This window comes from Lampetra fluviatilis, chromosome 53 (genome assembly GCF_964198595.1).
Source record: "Lampetra fluviatilis chromosome 53, kcLamFluv1.1, whole genome shotgun sequence".
In the NCBI taxonomy this organism is placed as follows: domain Eukaryota; kingdom Metazoa; phylum Chordata; class Hyperoartia; order Petromyzontiformes; family Petromyzontidae; genus Lampetra; species Lampetra fluviatilis.
In genome coordinates, this window is record NC_136327.1 from 6,482,159 (window position 1) to 6,505,839 (window position 23,681).

A 23,681-nucleotide genomic window follows, 5' to 3' on the forward strand; every position below is an offset into this window, starting at 1 on the left:
TTTTGTGCATTGAGATGATTTAGAAAATCGTTAAGTGTATCTTTACCATGTGGCCAGACAACCAAAGTGTCATCCACATATCTAAACCAAAAGGATGGTTTTAATGTGCTCGAGGCAAGTGCTCTGGTTTCAAAGTTTTCCATGTACAAATTTGCTATAGCAGGAGATAAAGGAGAGCCCATTGCTGCTCCCTCCCTTTGTTTAAAGAATTCGCCTCTCCATAAGAAGTAAGTGTTATTTAAACAATGGTCTGCGAGTTTCGGAATATATTTTGGTAAACCTGTATTCTTTACCAGTGTATCAAGTAATTCAAGCGACTCGCTCACTGGAACCTTAGTGAATAGCGAAACCACATCAAAACTCACCAAAATATCATTAGGGTTAAGTTTAATATCTTTGATCATATTCACAAGATGTTCTGAATTTCTTATGAATGATGATGTCCTACCGATGTAAGGCTGTATTTGTTTAGTTACATATTTTGCTAATTTATATGTGGCAGAGCCAATTGTACTGACTATAGGTCGTAAAGGGATGCCGACTTTATGGATCTTTGGTAGCCCATACAGTCTAGGTGGTTTTGAAGCCCTTGGCTTAATTAGGAATTGCTCATTTGTTGGGATTAATGAATTTGCAATGATTGCAGTAGTCTTACGTTCCAAAGTATTAGTTGGATCTCGTTTAATTTTAATGTAGGTACTTTCCTCTAATAAATCTTTAATTTTATTATCATAATCGGCTCGTGACATCACTACTGTAGTGCGGCCCTTGTCAGCTGCTAGGATTTGAATATCTTTGTTTAGACGAAGCTCTCTTAAGGCTTTTGCCTCGTTCGAGATAATATTTACTTTAGGTACTTTACTATTCTCAATAATTTTGGCAACCTCGTGTCTAGTCATCTCTGCCTCATTATGTGGAAGGAGTCTTACTGCTGATTCTACCTCAGCAATTATCTCATCCACTGGAATTGTGCGTGGGGTAACGGCAAAGTTAAGGCCTTTAGAAAGGACAGAAATCATGTCAGTGGTTAAATCAGTGTTAGTCAAGTTCATTACGGTTTTGTTTTTAAATTGTTCGTTTTTAATAGGGATTTGTTTATTGTAAAGTCTAGAAAATTTGTTAATTTGGTTAGCATTTGTTAGATTAAACACATTATCAGCCGATTGTTGTGTTATAGTTTCGATTATATTCCAATCATGCATGGACACACTATTGCTTATATTTAAATGTAAATGCTTTAGCGATTCAGAAATGTTGGATAATTCACTCCTGTTGTGTTGTATTCTCTCTATTAATAATAATTCGCTAGCTTTGTGTAGTATTTTGTTAGCCTTAGAAGATTTTATGTGATGTGTTAATTTAACTGCGTTTGGTATTATGTATATACAGGACATTGAAAATGTTTACTGTGTGTGCGCTTGCATGTACAGCAACATGACAGTCCACTGCTGGATGGGGGCTTTCCCCACACCGTGCGGATCGTGGGGGTTATAAACCCCATATTTTGCCAATCCGATCCATGTAGGATAAACGTGGGGGCATGTGTACTACCTCGCCTGGTATACAGGAGGTTCGTGGGTTCAATCCCGACCCTGGCGCCTGTATATTTGGAGTTTCCATGTTCTCCCCGTGTTCTCCCGGGAGTCATGTGGATTTTTCTCCGGGTCTTCTGGGTTTTCCCTCTACTTTAAATTCCCACGAAATAAGCCACTTTGTTGAGCTAACATTTGACATGTGGCCAGATCGCTTCTTAAAAACGAGCTAAATAACGTAGTGGGTCTTACCGGATAAAATAAAAAAAGTTTACATTAGAATGTTTTTTTTCTGCACTGCTCTCTGCTGGCCACAAACATAGCTCGCATGAAAAAAAAATAGTTTTGCCCCTTTAGGCAATAAAACAGGTGTTCAAACACCAAATAGAAACCTTTTGCAAAGAATCATGTCTGTATTCACCACACGTACTTGTGGTGAGCATGCAAACAAAAATGCTTTGATAATATAATATATGCATTGTCCTCGAAACTGATTGGCCTCGTCTCACCAGTGTCGGAGCAGAGAACACCAAAAGGCGAATGGTACCAAAGACAATGCAATATCAGGGTATTTATAACTCGGGGTGAGCAGGTACTGGCAAAAAGGTCCCATAACATCGCTCGTATTGCACACAATTCTTAAAATCCATTCACCGGGGAAGTCCATGTATGATTTTTTTTTCAATTGTTATTTTTTTTTTATTAATAAAGTATATGTACACACGTCATGAAAGCACATCTTTAAATCCCGTCTAACATCTCAAATATCAAAACGCACGCTAAAATTAGTCATTGAACAGAGGCATACTTTCTCGCTTTTATATTTGGTTGCGTCTTATGGCGATTTTTTTGTTTTTCTTCACGCACGCGTATGCCAATTCTACATGCGAATCCATGGTGGTGGTGTCTCATCTGAAGCTCTGAACCGGCATTTATTACCGTGATACAATATTTAACTACCAACGGTATGCTGACAAAAATAAAAATGATACCGACATTACTGCACAAACGTGCACGTACACATACTTCTCATTACAAAACTAATTATTTTTGTCCAATATTTAGATTCAAGGGCAGCTCACTTGACTTGAATATCCCACCCCCCTGCACTCCCAGTGAGCCAAAACGGATGGCATAGTGTAATCTAATGACAACCCAGTTTTCATAAATATTAACTTCTCTCTCTAATAAGTCCATGGGCCCCAAAGAGAAATTGGTATCACCTAAGGTAGCAAACCCATAAAGGTACCAATGTACATGGCTCAAACAGTTTTTTGAGAGCCCACTCATTTCAAATGGTTACAATTCACTGTTTTTGGCCACATCAACATATGGGATCAAAGAAAGTGATGCCACCGCTTCAGGTGGTACCGACAAGTGAGTTATCTCCTCCGGGCTCGTGGGCAAATACATGGCAAAGAATAAAATAGTTGGAACCCATTGGGTTGTATAGATATGAGGTGGCCTGAAAAAAAATGATAAAAGCACACTAAGTGGAGAACCCGCCAAGTACCCGAGCGAGTGTATGTTATGCACAAGTGTACAAAAGTGCGCACACAGCTAGGAATACAACATCAGTGAGAGGGGGTGGGTAGCTTTCACGGCATCGAAAGAATATTCAGGATTAAGACGGTAAAACTCGCGTGACACAAGCTGACCGCAGCGATGGTGGTGTACACATTATTGGTTCGTACACAGACTGGAGCGAGCAGTTGCCTACCCAACTGGATACAAATCTCGTGCGGATTTCTACTTTTGCCACGCACTACTGCGGGCATCAATTCTCGAGGGTGTCCACGCAGCCGTGCATGGTGGCGAAAGGTTGACAAAAAGGCTCCGAGCTAAGCCTGACCGGGAAATCCACGCTTGGGGTTACGCGTGTCTGCAAACATCGGCGATCTTTGTTGCAAAGTTTACGTTGCCAAAGATGCGATGCAATACGAGACAGACCGCACACACGTCGCATTGCAAATGCATCATGCCAAACGGTCGATTCATCTGCCTTTCAACTTGGGAGATTGTTCAGTATTATCGATTCACGCGGGGTGGGGCCTGGTGGCTCATTGATCAGTGCCAAACTAGCACCGCTGAGGGTCCTGGGTTAAAAATCATGGTTTCCGTCACCTGCGATTAAACCGGGTTCTCAAACGTAGAGATGGTCTCAGAACGGTCAACGTTGATCGCAGCAGAAAAAAAAATCCGATATCAGTTTTGTACTCAATTTTATGACTAAATATCAGTTTCACCGTCATGCGACGGACATTACTCTCATTGGCAGGGCGGGTGGAAAAGTGCCGCTCCTCTACTGTGTGGACTCGAGGTCATCTCGGATGCAAGCTGTGATATCCGCGTCTGTGGGCCATTCTTTAACATGAAGGGTGGGCCCTGCTCTGTGAGAGTTCTGAATGAACACCGCATCTCATGACATGCACAGCACAACCAGGATAAACGTAGAATTATTTTTTTCTTTTACAAAACATCAACGTTTACATGATTCTGCACTCTATCCATTAAGTTGAAGATGGTTTAAGCCTCAACTGGGGAGGAAAGGATCACAATTGTTGTGCTTTTAAGGATGTTGATAACGGTGAATGATCGTTAGGCGCGTTTCATTCCGCACGTCGCCAGCTGAGGTTACGGGAAGGGCAGTCAAGACTGTTTCCCGAAGACCGAGCACGCAAACTGGAGCGAGATCCATAGCGGGACCAAAACAACCCACGTTTTTTAATCCTTCTCTGAAAAAAAACTAAACGTACCCCGCATGCCTCCGTGATTCACTCCTGAGAATCGCGCACTAAACTTTTGCTGGCCCTTACTCCCACAACATACCGTAATAAAACAATGGACAAGGATTGAAAAGGGAGGAAGGACCAAAAAAAAATTAGTTTTTTCTTTCCTTAAATTTACAAACAAGCCAAGCCGGCCGGGCCCCCTCGCCGTCACAACTTCTTCCGCGTTAAAGAATCGTAGAAACACACAGCGAGGGAACGGCGCTGGGAAGATAGGAGGGCAACGGGAGGTTGGAGGGGGGCGTCGATTCTACAGCTAGCCTACGACGGGGCTCAGTCCTCCGTCATTTCCAGCACGGACTCGCTCAAGCACAGATCCCAGTACTGCTCCACACCGTGCTTGCGGAAATGCTCTCTCGCTAAACTCTCGGTGGGACACTGCTTGAATTTCATTTCTCCGAAGCTCCGCTCCTTGGCCGTGCCCTGCGGAAATAAGTTGCAACACAATATGCGCTCAGATTAGAATTTTTTTTTCTATTTCGTGATACTGCATTGGCAGTGGTTGTCGTTCTTCCCTCACACCTCCGATGAGCACAATTGGCTACGTACGGTGCGAAAGAAGTTAAACATGAATTTTGATTTAAAGCTTTCGTGACTGCAGGGATTCATATTCTTGGTTCTTTCGGTAAAGTCACGTAGAAGGGAAATAATAAAAATATAAAACAATAAAATTCTCACGACGTTCCGACTGCAACACAAGCAATCATCATCAGGTGTGAAATCCACAGCAAGAAAATGTTCCTGTTGTGGAAGAAATTTTTCACACCTGATGATGACTGCTTGTTTTGCAGTCAAAACGTCGTGAGAATTTTATTGTTTCATATTTTTATTATTTTATTTCCCTTCTACGTGACTTTACCAAAAGAACCAAGAATATAAGTTCAACATACATACAAGCACAAATACCAAAACATTCTAACACATTTGTCAATACCACTGTGGACAAAAAAAAACATATATATTATCTCTCCGCTCCGATGAATGTCCACACGATCTCAAAACGTGAGCTTTTATAGTGCGAGCAATGAATGCCCTGAATTATATTCAAACTGCGCACACGCAATACAAGACAAACACCAATGAGTGTTTAGGCACAGACAAGTTGTGTAATTTAGCAACTGCAGCTCCCTACAAATGTCTTCACCACGTGAAACGTGAGCGATCACTGTCACAACGGCATGCCATTTGGACGTGCAACTTAAGGAACGGTGGGGGTGCGACGAACTTTGGAACAAATATAACTAGGGGGGGGGGGCACACAGGATGACAGCGTCAGCAACACGGCCGCAGAAACAAAAATGCTAACAGATTAATTATAAAGAAATGAAGCGAAACCGGTGTTTTTTGTCATCTCTGGAGAATTACCGTCGACTTTCCTGGAACTAAACAGACAAGAGCGTGTGTGTGTAGAGGTTGTTTTTGTATGGATGTTGAAACCTATGGTTAATTCCCCACGAGAACTTAGGGCACACGGGTCCCCATTATTTTTCACATTGTAATATTTCAAGTGGCAGGCACTCACGCCGAACACTTTCGTTAAACAAACAAAACAATGAATTAACAACAAACATGAAGGCGATTTGGAGATGGCAGGAAATGTCACGCACGGTTCAGTGCGATCCTTAAGCTATTTATGCACTCCCCCCCCCCGCTTTTCAAACAAACCGGACCAAATTAAAGAAACAAAGGAGCCAGTGGCAATGCCGGCAGGAAGAGCGGGGGGTCACCAAGCCATTGTTTTCACGCCCCACGGGGTCAGTGTGAGGATTTCCCCGGCAATGTGTTGCCTGCCCCTTGGGAGGGGATGTAACTTCACGCTGCCAAGTTCGGCAAGCTGTGCTGCGGGCCCCCCGAGCCAACGAATACGTTACAATTGCACCAACGAATACTTTACAAGTCCACCAATGAACACGTTACAATTGCACCAACGAATACGTTAGAAGTACGCCAACAAATACGTTACAATTGCACCAACGAATACGTTGCAATACGCCAAGGAATACATTACAATTGCACCATCGAATACATTACAATTGCACCAACGAATACGTTACAAGTTCGCCAACGAACACATTACAATTGCACCAACGAATAAGTTGCAAGTACGCCAACGAATATGCGTCAAGTGCACCAACGAATAATTTACAAGTACACCCACGGCTCTGCCACCAACTCAACTCGCAACACTTTGAGAATCAGGTTTAAACAGAGGCGACTGAAATCCGGTTTTTAAAGTCAGGATCTCGGGTGCTCATCGGGTCAATGGCTTCCGAACCACCCAGCCACCTCCATCCCTTATTGATTATTGCTGCCATCTTTGTTCGGCAGCTCATGACGGTCAGATCTTTGTGGCCAACTCGGGACGGCGAGATTTGGACCTCGCAGCTTTGCGGTCAGCAGTCCATTGGCCTGGAACTCACCTACCTACTCACTCACCTACTCACCAGTTCATCGGTCTGGAACTCACCTACCCACTCAATCACCTACCTACTCACCTACCTACTCGCCCACCCACTCACCGGTCCACCGGCCTGGAACTCACCTACCCACTCAATCACCTACCTACTCACCTACCTACTCACCTACCTACTCGCCCACCCATTCACCGGTCCACCGGCATGGAACTCCCCTATCCACTCACTCACCTACCCACCCACTCACCAGTCCATCGGCATGAAACTCACCTACCTACTCACTCACCTACTCACCCACTCACTCACCTACCTACTCACTCACCTACTCACTCACCTACTCACTCACCCACCCATTCGCTCACCTACCTACTCACTCACCTACTCACCCACCCACTCACCAGTCCATCAGCCTGGAACTCACTGCCGCTGCACGATGTTCGAGACTCTTTTACAGACATTCGACCAGTTCAGTAGAAAACGCAAGAGAGAATTTTTCAATAGAGCTTGCAATGTACGAATATTTGGCACTCGTGATAGCCTAGGTTATAAGAGTTGCGCATTTATAAATGTACTTAATGACCAATTTGTGAGTCTATAATTTGATTCAATGGGCTCGCACATTGCTCTAAACCAGTGGTTCTTAACCTTCATTGCAGCCTTGCACCCCCTTTGGTTATCAATTGTTAAAATGTATCACGTTTAAGAATAAAACAAAGTTGTGCTTACGTGCCCTTAATTTGTGTTTCGATGATTTAGCTTAAAAAAAAATCTGCCCATGCCTCGCACGCCCCGGAAAGGGCAACTCACACCCCAGGGGGGGGGGGTGGGGGTGCGTGCACCCCGGGTGAAGAACCACTGAGCTAGATGAAAGGAAACTATCGCAAGGTAAGTATTGTCCATTACCTCCCAAACCAGAGTGCAGGAGTTGGGTTTCCTCCGGCGAATCTCACTCGACAGGCTGTCAGCTGCACACCACACACACACAACACAGAAACGCACGCGCACACACACACAGCATCAACAGTGGACTAGTCAGCTGTTAACATGCAGGAGATATTAGTGGCGCCTTGAGACATTAGTGGAAGGCGCCTGACAAATAAATATAAATTATTATCGGCCACGACCCAGCCAGCGATGGAGGTCTCAATCAGTCAACTGTTACCTGCTAATGACACGGATCGGAAATGTGGAAATCAGAATGAACTTGGCCAAACATTGAGACCTTCTTTGCCAGTAGCAAGATATAGTAATAGATTTTTACTCTTTAATCTGGCACCAAAACTGACACCTTTACACAAGGGACCATGTTTGCAATAACCACAACACAAGCAGTCAAAAGGCGTCGTCATCTGGTCCAACACCAGTGGAGACTAGGCTCTAAGAAAAGCCGTCTCGGGTGTGGACCAATCAATTTCAAGGAGAGTGCATATCATTACCAGAGTTGTCTCTTTTTGTTTGCATTTTGACTGCTTGTGTTGTGGTTATTGCAACATGATCCCTTGTATAACGGTGTCAGTTTTGGTGCCAGATAAAAGGGTAAAAACCTATTACTTGGCCAAACATCCCAATGCAACAGGGCCCCCTGCTTCTTTTTCGTACGGCTGCTGATATTGCCGCAGTGCAACGGCTGCAGCTTTACATTGAGGTGGTTGCATGCATGTGCGTTGAACTTCTTTCGTACCGTACGTAGCCAACCGTGCTCATCGGAGGTGCGGGGAAGGACAACAAACTAAACGCACACATGTTCTTGGTTCTTTCGGTAAAGTCACGTAGAAGGGAAATAATAAAATAATAAAAATAAAACATAATAAAATAATTCTCACGACGTTTCGGCCACAACGCAAGCAGCCGTCCTCAGGTGGAGAACAGGTCTGTCGAGAAGACAGCGTCTGAATGACACACAGACTCTGTCTTCTCGACAGACCTGTTCTCCACCTGAGGATGGCTGCTTGCGTTGTGGCCGAAACGTCGTGAGAATTGCATTTTATTATGTTTTATTTTTATTATTTTATTATTTCCCTTCTACGTGACTTTACCGAAAGAACCAAGAAGATGAATCCCTGCAGTCACGAAAGCTTTAAATCGAAATTTAAACGCACACAGCCAGATAAATGCGCGAAGAGAAGCGGAGTGGTGCAGCATCGCTGTTACGAAGCTTACTTCGTATTTGTGAATCGGGGCATGAAGTCAGTCGTTATATAGTCGATGGGTCTGTCCTGGCTGAGCACAGTGGCACAATGCGACTACGCAGTAGTACATATGTACGTAGAACTTCTTTCGCACCATACGTAGCCAACCGTGCTCAAGTACCCCGTAGTTAACGATGCGCGAGAGAAACTACTCGCACCGCGACACCAATGGTCCGGATAAAGTACGGCATGCAGTAAACTTCAGGAGCCCCTGTTGTAGTTTACCCAAGTCAGAATTTGATGTGCTACGATTCTTACCGTTGCAGAGATCCGTTTATAAATGTAGGACCCAAATTATACGGTGTCCCATAAAAAAAAAACTTTATAACCCACGGAATTTATTTCTAAAGATAACCCATGCCAGCTTTATTGCAACTCTTTGCAATCCACTTGCAATCGTTTTTATTGCATCGTCTCCCCCACATATGGCCACACAATTTAAACACGCACATTTTTCCATCCATTACTGGACATCGGTGAAAAAGCGCTTGATAGCTCATTGTATTCCTCAAATATAAATAGTCTGTTTCTATATCTGATTCTCAGCAAAAGCCCACTCCACTCTCAACAACAACGACTTTAGTTCTAGATTTGAAGTTTTCGTGACTGCAAGGATTCATACTCTTTGTTTTTTTCGGTAAAGTCACGTAGGTAAAAAATGTAAATAAATAAATATAATCACGTTTCGGGCGCAACACAAGCGTCCTTCTTCAGGTGGGGACAACCTAGCGAAAGCACAACATGTGGTGTGCTTGTGTTGCGCCCGAAACGTCGCGATTTATTTGTATTTTTTACCTACGTGATTTTACCGAAAAAACCAAAGAGAACGACTTTAGTTGGTTACCAAGTTTTACCAGGACACCCCACAAAAAGCCACGTGTTCCTTGTCCAAATTTATGGCCAAATGTGGCGATACCTCCACAATCATCGTCAACAGAGGGGCAAAATCACCAAGCCAATGAGACGTGTTTTGGCTGCGACGTCAAAGTGCGAATCTGGCCCTCGAGAGACGCTTCCTTCCGATCGGTTGACGTCTTTTGCGACGTGCGCTGCGTTGTTTTTGCGTCGCACCGATCTCCGTTTACGCCTCCATGTGCTGCTTGGGAGCCTCTTCAGGAACCGAAGAGAAGCAGCTTCCCAGGGAAGTGGCAGCGAAACGTCAAGACGCCGTGCCAAACAACACGAGGCATTCCACTGGAACCTCATTTGCCAGTAAAAAATATAATAATTGGTTTTTTACCCTTCTTTTACTGGCAAATGAGGTTCCAATGGTGTAAATGCTTACCCCGAGCTCTCATACTCTGATGGTGCATTGTCTTTGAGTTGTGCGCCTTTTGGCGTCATCTGGTCGAACCCATGTGAGACTAGGCTCTAAGGAAAGCTGTCTCGGGTGTGGACCAATCAACTTCAAGGACAGTGCACATTATCAGAGTTATGTTTTTTGTTTGCATTATGACTGCAGGTATTGTGGTCTATGTAAACATGACTCCTTGTAAAAAAGGTGTCAGTTTTGTTTCCAGATAGAAGGGTAAAAAACCAATTATGACACGAGGCATTGTTTGGAAATGTGTTCTGTACACACCGAGAGCCGAGCTCTCTGAACTCCTAAACACAGAGCCGTCCCCTAGGGCAGGGGTCGGCAACCTACGGCTCCGGAGCTGCATGCGGCTCTTTACGGGCTGCTTCTTGACGATATGTACGTATGTACAGTATGTACTCAGATGCATTGCGGCTCTTGAAATACTGAATTTTGTACCGAATTGGAAAGAAATGGCTCTTCTTGTTATTTTGGTTGCCGACCCCTGCCCTAGGGCATGGCACGTCGGTGCAACCGTCCCGGGCCCTGGCGCTTTGTGGGGGGCCCACACTTTGAAGTCACGGTGTCAGATGTGATACTTCTGGTTTAGTTTGAAAGTTTGAAAGCGTCGGGGGGCAGGGGGGGGTTATGCCCCTGGCCCCACACCCCTCTCCCTACGGATATGCCTGCCCAAAAGCAATTGTGATTAGCGGCAGGGAGTATTCTGCGGAGAGGCGGCATGCATTGGAAACGCTGCGCGACACTCGGTCTCACATTCTTTCGAGTTGGATTCCTCGGCCCACTTGATGCGATTCATCATCAACCGCCGGAACTTCTTCTGAGATTTTGGTCCTGACAAACAAAACAACAAACAAACACGTGAGTTTAAATTTCGATTTAAAGCTTTCGTGACTGCAGGGATTCATACTCCTGGTTCTTTCGGTAAAGTCACGTAGATGGGAAATAATAAAATAATAAAAATACAACAATTAAATTAAATTCTCACGAAGTTTCGGCCACAACGCAAGCAGCCGTCCTCAGGTGAAGAAACAGCTGTCGGAAAGATAGCGTCGAAACGTCGTGAGAATTGCATTTTATTATGTTAAATTTTTATTATTTCATTATTTCCCTTCTACGTGACTTTACCGAAAGAACCAAGAAGATGAAACACGCGAGTGATAAACGCCAACTGGCGCGCACTCATATCTACTCCCGCAGATGACAAGCACAACCCCTGTTAGCTTGGTACGGCAAGTGCAGTTAGCGAGCACCTATTAAGGGTGGCAAAACCAAAGGTACGGTGGTGGGAGCTGAGATCACACATCCATTTGTCTTGTTCAACTTTCACTTTGAGCCTGTTGTCAATCCACTGGCCGATTAAGGCTTCCCCACGCCATGTCGGTCACAGGGATTGTTTTGACCATACTTCATCACTCTGGTTAGTGCGGTTTGGCGACAGTGAGGTTCAAGCAGGGGACCAGATATCACTCGGCACTCACGTTATAACCGTGGCCGGGAATCGAACTCAGGCGGCCAGGTTCGTAGTCAAGTGCGCCAACTACCGTGCCACCGTTCCCATATACGCTGTCAGGTACATGTTGTGAAGTACACCACCGCGCTCCCCCATGACTCTGCCATACGAGTTTCACAATGCGGCACAACAGAGGTTTAAGTACCTCTCTCTCTACTCGCTGGCAGGTAATTATTTATCAATTCCGGAGACCAATTTCCAGTGTTCTTTCAGATGTCCCTCGTGGACAATCTATAAAACCCTTACATTGCTTAATTTACTGAAATGCGCCATCAACTTGCACACACAAAATCCCATAAAGTAGCGGAAATTACCCGACACATTTAAATAGCTTACTAAATCCGTTTTCAGTTGAGCGGTTTGCGAAATTGACTTAAAATCAAATAAACGGGGGGTGTTTAAAAAAAATGATTATGTCAGCGCCGAAAACTTGTGCAGACCAGTAAACTTTTACGCGGCGTGTCTGGCGACGGTCGTGTGCTGTGTGCGCAAGCTATCGTCATTTTATAGACGTTACTCCTTCTCTGGCAGACTGCCGGCGTGTAACATATCGCTTGCGAGGCAGAAAAAAAAGCCCACAAAGAACATTTGTTTTACGAAGGTGCAAAATAACGTGTATATAAATAGAAGCCATCCAAGTTGTCCCAAGACAGAGCGTACCTTCTTTCTCATGACGACAGAATAAATCTCAGATCCACCTCCGCTGAAATTTTCATTTTTTGAAGACACGGACACAAAGCGAAATGTTTTTACCGCTAAAGCGACTGATCAGCGCCGACCTCCGCCTACCCGCATCCCCCGCCACGTGAGTCACGGGTGAAGAGCTCATTTGTGTCGTCGAAAGATCTTGCCTGACAACTCGCATTAAAATAAATCCCGCCGTGGCGGTCGCTTTAAAGAGAAAAAATATCTCGCGAGGCGCGAGCTATTTACGGTGAGCCGAGAAACCACCGGCGGAAATGAGCCCAGGGTCCCCGGGGGGGGGGAGAGGGGGGTGGTCGAAATTAATGAAAACGAAACGCTGCCGTCTGCACTGATTTACGTCACCGGAGACGGTGCAGCAAGCGCGACCTAATTGGGTATCTTGTTATTTGTTTATTTCATAGCTTTTACACGTGACACTCACGCAGTGAGAACAGCAACCAGGTGCGCAAGAAGATATATATGAACTACATGTGTAGTATTTCAATGTTTTGCGAGTGGACGTCGTCAGGCCACATAGCCACAGAGCCACGCGCGACAGCCTCCTCCAGCACGCCCTGACGCACTTCACAGCCGGAGACGATATGCGCCACGGTCTCCAGCTCCACGCATTCATACAGCGGGCTTGTGATCGCGCGAGAGGCGCAGGCATCACTTACCGCCTTCGACGACCACCACGTTGACGTCCTTGTGCAGGACCACGCCTCCGGTGAGGAACAACTGGTTCGCGTTCGTCTCGATCTTGAACTTCTTTGACGGGTTCGTCAGGTCACGGATCCTGTGCGAGAGGAAGTAAAATGGTCACGAATATTACCGGCGGAGACGCTGCAATGAGATCGGCCCTTGCGCGCGAGCGAGATGGATTGTCGCATCGAACGGCTGCGAGGGATGGCGATGGCTTATGGAGGCCTTCATCCGGCGGTGGATTAATCAAGGCTGATGGATGATGATGAATACTCATCCAGAGTCCTTGAAAGATCCACTGTTGGATGAACGCCTCCCTGTGCCGTGTCACGGGGTCTTTTTGGCTCTACTTCAGCAGGTTGATGAGTGCAGGCTCGTGAAGGAGGGAGTGGGGACCAAGACCGGTTCAGATATATTCCACTGATGTTGGCTGTGGATAACATCAGCGGTGAGCGATGATTATGATATGAACTCGCTCAACTTGAGACCCCCATTAAACCATGGACGGGGTATCAAACCTGGATAAAAAAAATCCTCAATCAAAATAACCTCAGCGGTGCTGGCTCCGTCCTCAGATGGGCCTTACCTGGTAAATTTAAAATAGTTTATAGATGCGGCACTTGCACCTTCCTCAAGCGTACTCCGCAGAAGCAAGCCACAGTACCACTGCCTGCACAGTGTTCAGTGTCCTCAGTCCCTCCATCCAGTGTGGCCGAAGAGGCAACCGTCCTCCACAAAACTAAAAAACTAAACAAATTTTATTTTACCAGGTAAGGCCCACTGAGCTATATAGCTCTTTTTCAGAAGCGACCTGGCCACAAATGATAGCGCAATGAAGTGGCTATCATGTGTAAATTTATAGCAGCCAAATACTCTAAAAGCGTGACGTTAATTCTAAATGTTGGAGGGAAAAACCGAAGGACCCGGAGAAAAACCCACGCGACTACAGGGAGAGAGACATGCAAACTCCAAATACAGGCACCAGGGTCGGGATCGAACCCATGACCTCCTACGTACCAGGCGAGGGAGTTAACATCTCGCCACAGCGGTGTTTAAGCGTCACACCTATCGCTTTTTCCAATGGGATACTCCGAGCTGAGCCAGCACGAGGGATCCTCACGGTACGGCTGGTTTCTCCCACTACCGATTTGACCGAGTCGAGCTGAAATCAACCTAACCTAGCTACAATGGCCTCGTGAGAAGCCGTCTCTGAACCTGGCTCGGTTGCCCAAGCAGGAACGAGCGAGCGAGCTCCCACTGTGCGTGTCGCCGGGACCCGGTAACATTGCGAGGTCACAGCGTCACCCACAAACGTCTCGGACGCGTTCGCCGGAGCGTGCCGTCAGCGGCTCTCCACGACTCGGCTTCCGCAGTGGGGGAAAAAACAACCTCGGCGCCTGCTAAGGCCGGCTCGGTTGTGCAGTGGAACAGAGGTTAGATTCTGCACTTCTACGTTTACACCTCGGCCTATCGCAGATGCCATATCCGGCCTTGTTAACTCGCCCCCGTAAACCACCTCGATTCCTCGTACAAATAAAAATAATGATTATTTCGTTACCGGTCCCGCCTGCACCGCAATGGATGCTTGCAGATTGTTTCTTGTTGTTGGGATCTCCCGGTGTGGTTTGCCGGGCCCACGTGTTGTTGCAATAAACACATTATACTTTTAGTTTTTTAAAAGAAACCCAGCCACCACCTGTAGACGGAGATGTGCACGCCACTGGTCGTGTCCTCCTTCAGCTTCTTGATCTTTTTCTCCCTGCGCTGCTCCACCGGCAGCTTCCGCGCCGCGTTCGCCTCCTCGTGGGCCCTGAGCAGAGCGGCGCGATCACTCGGCGTCCATTCCGTCCGTCCGTCCGCCCGCACGCATTTCTAGCTGGCCGGCCTTTACGGAAGCGTTGAAAATTATTGCGCCCAAGATCAACGCGCTTGTTTATACGGAGATATAGATGTGTGCATGCGCGTTGGCACAGCAGGGGGCACAGCCGATGCATCTGCCAGTCATCTCAGTCGGTAAAACCACGGCAGCTGGGCTCTGTCCCGTGACCTGTCAGCGAGCCTTCCACAACTTCACGTGGCCTCAAAGTGCACCTGGCCTGGCACAAGCGTCGTGGTGATGTCACCGTTACTTAGTGGTGAATAGCGGGTATTGATGTGCGTGGAGAAACCTGTACACGTGCGTATGTGTGCAGAGAGAGCTGTAGATATGTGCATTAAAAATTCTGCAGATTGTGTTTGTACAAAGCTATAGTTAGGAGAGTGTGCATGTAAAAAGCTTTAGATATGCGTGTTTGTACAAAGGTACATATGATTGTGTGTTTAAATTACTACTGATGTGCGTGTAGACATGAGTATGCATGTAAAGAGCTGTAGATACGTGTGTGTGTGTGTACAGAGCTGTACATCCTACTGGACATCTGTGACAGAGTTTCATTGCTTGTGTTGCAATCGAAACGTCGTGATTTATTTTTCTACGTGACTTTATCGAAAGACCCAAAGAGTATGAATTCCCGCAGTCACGAAAGCTTTAAGTCAAGATTCCTCCAGTCTAAATAAAGATTCAGATTTTGTACGTATGTGCCTACAGAGCAGACGTGTGCGTGAGGAAAGACCTGTGCTACGAACCTGGCAACCTGAGTTCGAATCCTGCTCACGGCCAACATCAGTGACGATTATCGAAACTAATCCTGGGCCTCCCCTAGGCCAACAGCCTCAAATGAGTACCTGGTGCGGTGCGTAAACATTGCCACTGGGGAGACAAAGGCGGCCGGGTGGACTGCTGGCCATCCACCCCCTTCATCCGCCGTGCCGGCCTCCATCGGTGCAACTCACCAACAGCAATTACTCCAAAAGTCCACTCAGGTTATACAGGTGATCTTTGTCTATACTGCATTCGTTTATGGGGTTAGATCAGGCAGCCCGTTGGGTCACAGAGCTCGATGGAGTAGCCCCCGCTAATCGCGGTAGTCGCGCGAGTGGCCCAGGTTTGAAATTCAATTGCCCGAACAGCCTCTTGTATTTTTTTATTTAATGCTTTCGTGACTGCAGGGATTCATATTCTTGGTTCTTTCGGTAAAGTCACATAGAAGGGAAATAATAAAATAAAATAAATATAAACCAATAAAAATTCTCACGACGTTTCGACTGCAACAACACAAGCAATCATCATCAGGTGTGAAATCCACTGCAAGAAATTTTTTTTCTTCAAATTTTCTTGCTGTGGATTTCACACCCGATGATGATTGCTTGTGTTGCACATTACACAGCCAACCGTGCTAATCGGAGGTGCCACACGTGGGATCTTTGTGTGTTTGTTTTTTGTTCAAGAGCTGCGCGCGTGAATCTCACCTGAGCCGCTTGGCCATCTGTGCCCGCACGTGTGCCTCCACTTTGGTGGGGTCCTGCACGGCCTCCGTGCCCAGCACGCGCATGAGGTTCGAGATCCTCACTGAGTGCGACAATCAGGAGGAACGGACGATTGCAGGTATGACACAACAACAACAACAAAAACAACGATGACGACGACAATAACCGCCATGGCGGTGGCGACGAGAACTACAGTGACAACCGTCGCAATAACTTCGAACATGACGAATAGCAATCATCACAACCATAATGATCGACAATAACAATCCTTGTTCTGCTTTTATTGCTATTTTTATTATTATTCTACTGATTGGCAGGCGCCAACAGCTCAAAATCGTAAGGTGGAGAGTTTTCATTCCGGTTGGGGGTGGACTCGGCCCATCAGCCTTCTGGGCTCAATAAAACAGGTACCGATTTGTGCGGAAGTCAATAGTAGTTGTCTTCCATAATACAGGTTTTTGGGTTGGATCGCGTAAATAGAAAATGTGTCGTTAAACCCGCCACCACCCGACACAGCCAATTAGTAAGGTTTGTCACGTTAACAAAACATGCTAATTCGTTACTAGTACAGCACACCGGTGTGTTGGAGAGCAAAGCCACAACATTTACAATCTGAGTACGACGATTCCCCATTAATTACAACTAGCTTACTAATTGGCTGTCTGGTGGTGGCGGGTTTAACGACACATTTATATATTTACACGATCTCATCCAAAAAGCCTGTATTATGGATATTGGTCGCGAAAGCCAACATGTTAAACCAGTAGCTGTCCTACATGGAGAGACTTGCTCCCACCATATTATTGTGGAATTTCCACCACTGCCTCAGTGCTGTAAAAAGGTTAGCAGCAATGCCTCAATGCTCATTTAACCACCTCCGACCTTAAGATTTAGATTTCACTCAGGGAGCAGTGGCGCAGTCGTTAGCGCACCGTACTACTAACGTGGATGGGGGCCTGAGGTAGATTCCCAGCCACGGTTAAGATCAAAGGCGAGTGAATGATGTCCGGGGGACACCACCACTTCACCAACAAAGACCCCCTGTATAGCCTTAACAGACTGTTGGGACAAGTGCTAATAGCAAGCACCTATGAAGGCCGGAACAGTATACGAGGGGGTGGGTGGCCAGCACCACGCCCGGCCGCCTTTGTCTCCCCAGTGGCGATGTTTACACACAGCACCAGGTAGTCACTTGAGGCCGAGTCGACCTAGCGGAGGCCCAGGACCGGTTCAGATAATCGTCACCGGTGGTGGCCGTGAGCGGGAATGGAACTCGTGGCGCCGGGTTCGTGGCCCGGCGCGCTAATCGCTAAGCCAACGCTCCCCACTTTGCTTCAAACAACGCCCATCCGTAAACAAATCGCCCTGCGTACAACAGCTTCCACAGGTTGACGGGTATTGACTGCGAGGGCACCAGGTACCTTTGGGTTCGGGCGGGGGAGCCAGACCCAGGCGAATCTTCTCCTGCAGCTCCTTCTGAGCCTCTCTGCGGGTCTGACGGCGCAGCTTCTTGCGCTCCTTCTTGGTCAGGTAGATTCCCAGCGTCACCGGCTTGTCGCTCTCCACGGCTGGGGTGGGGGTAGGGGACACGCACACGGGGGTGCAATTGTACATACATCACTCGTGCATTCATTCATTCACCGAACACATAGGTGTTGCACAACGGTGAATGTAGAACACAGGCGCACGAGCGGAAGGTGCATCATTCATTCGCGCACTCGTGATTCATTCATTCAACACAAATGCGTCACAACGGTGCATCTAGAACACAGGCCGGGGTGAGGGAGCATACATTTTTCACTCATTTATACACAATTCATTCACTGGACCCAGACACGTCACAACAGTGACCTCCGATTAGCACGGTCATTCACGTACATTATGAAAGAAGCTCAACATACATAGCACGTGCTTTTGCCCGAAACATCGGCAATTGTAGAAATATATTTAAGTTCAACGCATGCACGTACACATGCAACAGTGCATCACGGCTGCTGTCACGGGTGCACCCTACCGATTTCGGTGTCGGCGCTGGTGGGGCTGTTGATCTGCGCGGGATGCTCCACGAGGTTGGTGATGCCGTCGAGCTGCCCCTTCTCCAGCACCATGTGGACGTCAGATTCGCTGGGGAGACGCGCACAGACGGGAAAGAGAGAGCGAGCGTCGTTACACGCACAGGATGCCTTCAACTGAAAACTTATTGTTTTTTATCATACCAGGTAAGGCCCACTGAGCTAGACAGCTCTTTTTTTTATCAAGAAGCATTCTGGCCACAAACAATAGAAGTGGCTTATCACGCGGAGATTTAGAGCAGCCTAATACTCTTATTAAATGCGTGTCGATTCTAAATGCGGAGGGAAAAACCGGAGGACCCATAGAAAACTCCACGCGATTGCAGGGAGAGAGAGAGAGAACATGCAAACTTAAAATCTACAGTAGGCGTGAGGGTCAGGACCGAACCCACGACCTCCTGTATGCGATGGGGAGGGAGATAACATCTTGACGAATGCACGGCCAGACCGGCGTGCGTGCAAATAGCTTCCCCCAACCACCTTCCTTCTCTCCTCTGTGACCGACTGCCACTTTTATCTCAAACGAGGACGCCCACTGTTTGTGCACAGTGTCCGTATGTGCGGTGGGAATTAAGATGCTGTGTAAAGCCACATTGTATCGTACCGACTCGAACAGAGAACCACAACGAGACTAATGCTTGGCTCTCTCTCAGAAATATTCCCACTGTTTCTGTACATCCACCGTAAGATGCGGTCGCATTTAGACGCCACGTAAATCCACAAAGTTACTTGTGTCGTTTTCCTACGGCGCAGGAAAGTCGCTCGATGGAAACAACCACACGCTATCACTCCCGCGTAATCACTGCGACCGTCATACATTTTGTATCCGCAACGTGGCAAAGTGGGCGATTAATTTCATCGACCGACCGACAATGAGCGACGGCTCCAGTCAATCACCCCCCCCAGCACCACCACCACCACCCCCAACCGTGGTTTGAACTTTGCAAAACTCTCCGCTCGATTGCGAGCAGCGTGGTCGCACGCTTGCGCTCCGTATGCGGACGCGTGACGTACTGGTCGTAGGACGACGGCAGGATGTAGTAGTCCCACCACTCCACCTCGGGGACCTCGTCGTCCTGCTGCTCCTTCTTGGGCGCGATGAGCGCCAGCTTGGTGGCAGACTGGATGCCCGTCTTCTTGGCGGCTTGCGCGATCTCCGACTGCAGCTTCTCCAATTGCGCCTACCGGGAAACATCAACAGCTCTTGTAGTTAAAACACTTAGGCTCTGTGTAACGGAGCCACCCCACAAGAGATTTAAGATTCTGTTCGTGAGAAAACGAGACTTTAAGGAGCCCTGCCACAGCACTCCACATTTGACTTGTTAAAATTAAATTAAACCTGTACGAGAACATCCAAACGATCAATAATGGACAAAGTTACTTTCTCGTTCGATTAATCAAGTTTAAGGCCGACCACGCGATCGATGAACAACCCTACAAGAAGAAAAGCAACGTTCTAAAAACTCTCGCGCGGTAAGCAGCGCACCGTCTTGTGGTTTAGTGGACGCAAAACGTTACAGTATTTACTCAATTTACTTTACTTCGTTACTGCAAACACTCCCTCTCTCGTATGGTTACTCCGCCCGGCAGTTTCACCGCCACCGCCACTGCCGCCCGCTCCTCCCCTCCCTCACCTTGCACCGTATGCGCTGCGCGATCTTCTCGAAGCGGCCCTTATCGTGGAAGCGGAAGTGGCGTCGCGGGCGCGAGGCCACCTCGGCGGGCACGCGCGGGTCGTAGAAGTGCTGCGCCTCCACGTCCTCCGTGGGCCTCTCCTTCAGCTGCAGCTTGAACTGCTGGCGCCGCACGGCGCGGATGTTCGCCTTCAGCGTGGGCATGCGGTGCGTGAGCTCCACGGCGCGCCCCGCCGCGTCCACCGTGCGGCCCTGGTCGTCCAGGATCAGAGGGGCCGGACGGGCGCCGGGAACCGCGCCAGGGGCCGCACCGCCAGCGGCTGCCGCCGCGGTGGCCGCGTCCTTGCCGGCCAGCTGGTCGGCGATGCCGCCCATCCTGGCGGACGGAGTTGGGGGTGGAGGGAGTTGTGGTCAGAGTAATAAGATTAAACTAAAAAGAAAACTATTTTTATTTTACCAGGTGAGGCCGACTGAGCTATATAACTCTTTCGGTAAAGTCACGTAGGTAGAAAAATAAAACAAAAGAAAAATAATATATCACGACGTTTCGATTGCAACACAAGCGGTCGTCCTCGGGCTGAAAAAAAATTAATCCAGCAGTGGAACTGCTGAACCAGCGAGAGAGCTGTTTTTCATAAGTGACCTGACCTGACCTGGGCACACAAACGATAGCTCAACGAAGTGGCCCATAGTGTGGAAATTTATAGCACCCAAATACTCTACACGCACGTTGATTCGAAATGTGGAGGGGAAAATCGGAGGACCCGGAAAAAAATCCACGCGACTACGGGGAGAACATGCAAACTCCAAATATACAGGCCCCAGGGCTGGGATCGAACCCACGACCTCCTGTATACCATGCGAGGTAGTTAACATATCGAGGTTCAAGGGGGGCTCTAGCATTTGCGTAGGCCGCAACTTGGAACACGTGGATTAGAGAATATACAGGGTGACAATGACGACTGCTGTAAAAGTCAACGATTCAGACCAGGATGGGGAAGACCGTGCCGACTAAAATTACGTCGACAACAATGATGATGATTAAGTGATGTTGGTGATGATGATGATAATAAGTCCATTTACATAGCGCTTTTCATCAAGGATTTGAAAGCACTTTATAGAAGACAGCAGCAGCAGACACTCAGCATGAAAATAATATATATATACATTTTAAGAATCATTACTAAATGAACTAAAAGTTTAATAAGCAGGAAATGTATAAATAGGTTTTAAGGCGCATTTTTTAAATGTTCACAGACTCAGAGATCCCTGATATCTGATGGAAGAGCGTTCCATAGCCTGGGGGCTACACGGGAAAAATCTCGGTCACCCACAGGCCGAAGCTTCGACCTGCGAATGCAGAGAAGATCTGCATCCCCAGATCTTAGGGACCTTGAGGGGCAGAGGTCGCAACCGGGTACCCGATACCCGTACCCTACCCGATACCCGGCTACCCGGTCGGGTACGGGTACCCGTTTGCGACTCTGGTGCGGCCGGGTACGGGTAGACCGTGAGTCACTGGTGAGTAACTGTTTGTCACTCATTTCCCAACGTCTTGTCTCTTCTCACAATTCAAGTTCCTAGAATCAACCCACCCGCGCCTGCAACATGGCTTCATCCCAGAGGTCGCAATCAGGTACCCGATACCCGTACCCGGCCGGGTACGGGTAGGGTACGGGTACGGCCAGGGTACGGGTACGGCCAGGTACGGGTACCCGTTTGCGACCGGGTACGGGTACGGGTAAGGAATCAAAACCTGTTTGCGACCTCTGTTGAGGGGACATGGGTGTAGCATGCCAATGATGTAGGCTGGGGCAAGATGGTTCACTGCTTTGCAAGTTAATAGGATGTTACTCTGTATTCTATGTGAAACTAAAAGCCAGTGCAGCGAGGCCAAAACGGGTGTAATATGATGTGAAGGTGGTGTTGTGGTTATAACACCCTCGCAGTCGCATTCTGAACATGCTGCAAATTGATCAGCACCTTCATAGCCACGTCAGGTAGTAAGACAATACAATAGTCTATGCGAGATGAGACGATTATGATAATCACAAGGATTTTAGGATAAGGATTTGCATTTATCGGGCACTCAAATGCAACGGCAATTCACAGCACCTTGCATGATATCACATTGCAATCATTCGAATGCTTAGCTAATAATGTTTTTTTTTATCAAAAACTGCTAACACTTAAACAACACACACACACGATACTCACTGCAACCCATAAAAATCGATCTCAATCTACGCACCATTACACACGTACGCAAATCACCCACCCATATCACAACCGTGAAAAGCCAACACCTACACAACACACACAATACTCGCTACAATCTGTAAAAAAAAATCTGTCATTCTCTGCGTCGTTACACACCTATCGCAAACTATCCACACGTGTCACAACAGTAGTCCAACCATGTGACCGCGGCAATTATGCCAGACTATGTGCACTTGAAGGCCACGTGAAGTGTTGAAGGCTCGCTGGCAGGTCACGGGACAGACCCAGGTGCCATGGGTTAACCGACTGAGATGACCGGCAGATGCACCACCTGTGGCCCCGACTGTGCCAACTGTAGTCCACAAAGATCCCCCATATAACCTGAACAGACTGTTGGGGCAAGTGCTGTTAGCGAGCACCAATGAAGGCCGGAACGGCACATGATGGGGGTGGGTGGCCAGCCGCCCGACCGCCTTTTTCTCCACAGTGGCAACGTTTTCACATCACACCAGGTACTCATTTGAGGCTGAGTCGACCTAGGAGAGGACCAGGACCGGTTCAGATAATCGCCACTGGTGTTGGCCGTGGGCGGGAATCAAACTCAGGTTTCCAGGTTCCTAGCGCGACGCGCTAACCACTACGCGCTAACCGCTACGCGCTAACCGCTACACTACCGCTCCCCACCTTAGTCCACACACACACCACACACAAACGGTACTCACTGGAACGCGGCCAGGCTAAGCCCAGGAGGCAACCCGACGCCCATTCCCAACCCCGCGCCCCCGAGATTGAACCCCAACCCCATGCCGGGGAACATCCCCAGCGCCATGCTCAGCGCCGAAACCCCACCGGCGCCGGCTCCGATGCCCAGCCCGGGCCCGCCGATCCCCAGGGCGGCGGCGGCGGCGCTGGCCGCGGCGTTGGCCCCGCCGCCAAGGTCGGCGCCCCCGAGTCCGGCGCCCCCCAGTCCTCCCCCGCGAGACGCCAGCTGCCCCAGCTGCGCCTGGATGCGCGCCTGCAGCTCGGCCGCCTTGCGCGCCTTCTCGATGGCGTCGTTCATGAAGGTGGCGGCCTGCGACGGCGCGATGGTGCTGCCCATGAAGGTGAAGAGGTGAGCGGGTGGCGTGCCCGATTGGAGGCCTCCTCCGCCGCTGCTGATACCGCCACCACCGCCGGTAGCCCCACTGCTCGCGGTGGCGATGGTGTTGTTGCCACCGCTGCCGCCGCCACCGCCCTGCGGAGACTAGAAAA

At 48.1% G+C, this 23,681-nt stretch overlaps 1 protein-coding gene across 1 annotated transcript in view; it reads right to left on the minus strand.

Annotated features, from left to right (window-relative positions):
- Nucleotides 1–2,253: 2,253 nt before the first annotated feature.
- Nucleotides 2,254–23,681, minus strand: part of PRPF3 (pre-mRNA processing factor 3) — a 30,869-nt gene continuing 9,441 nt past the window's right edge. The window contains exons 6-16 of the mRNA XM_078879298.1: nucleotides 23,153–23,673; nucleotides 20,211–20,586; nucleotides 19,591–19,757; nucleotides 18,519–18,628; nucleotides 17,926–18,072; nucleotides 16,487–16,586; nucleotides 14,835–14,948; nucleotides 13,114–13,232; nucleotides 10,996–11,073; nucleotides 7,639–7,700; nucleotides 2,254–4,744 (exon numbers count right to left, since the gene is read on the minus strand). Coding sequence (XP_078735424.1) covers nucleotides 4,595–4,744; nucleotides 7,639–7,700; nucleotides 10,996–11,073; nucleotides 13,114–13,232; nucleotides 14,835–14,948; nucleotides 16,487–16,586; nucleotides 17,926–18,072; nucleotides 18,519–18,628; nucleotides 19,591–19,757; nucleotides 20,211–20,586; nucleotides 23,153–23,673 — 1,944 coding nt within the window. The 3' untranslated portion in view covers nucleotides 2,254–4,594. The remainder of the gene's footprint in view (nucleotides 4,745–7,638; nucleotides 7,701–10,995; nucleotides 11,074–13,113; nucleotides 13,233–14,834; nucleotides 14,949–16,486; nucleotides 16,587–17,925; nucleotides 18,073–18,518; nucleotides 18,629–19,590; nucleotides 19,758–20,210; nucleotides 20,587–23,152; nucleotides 23,674–23,681) is intronic.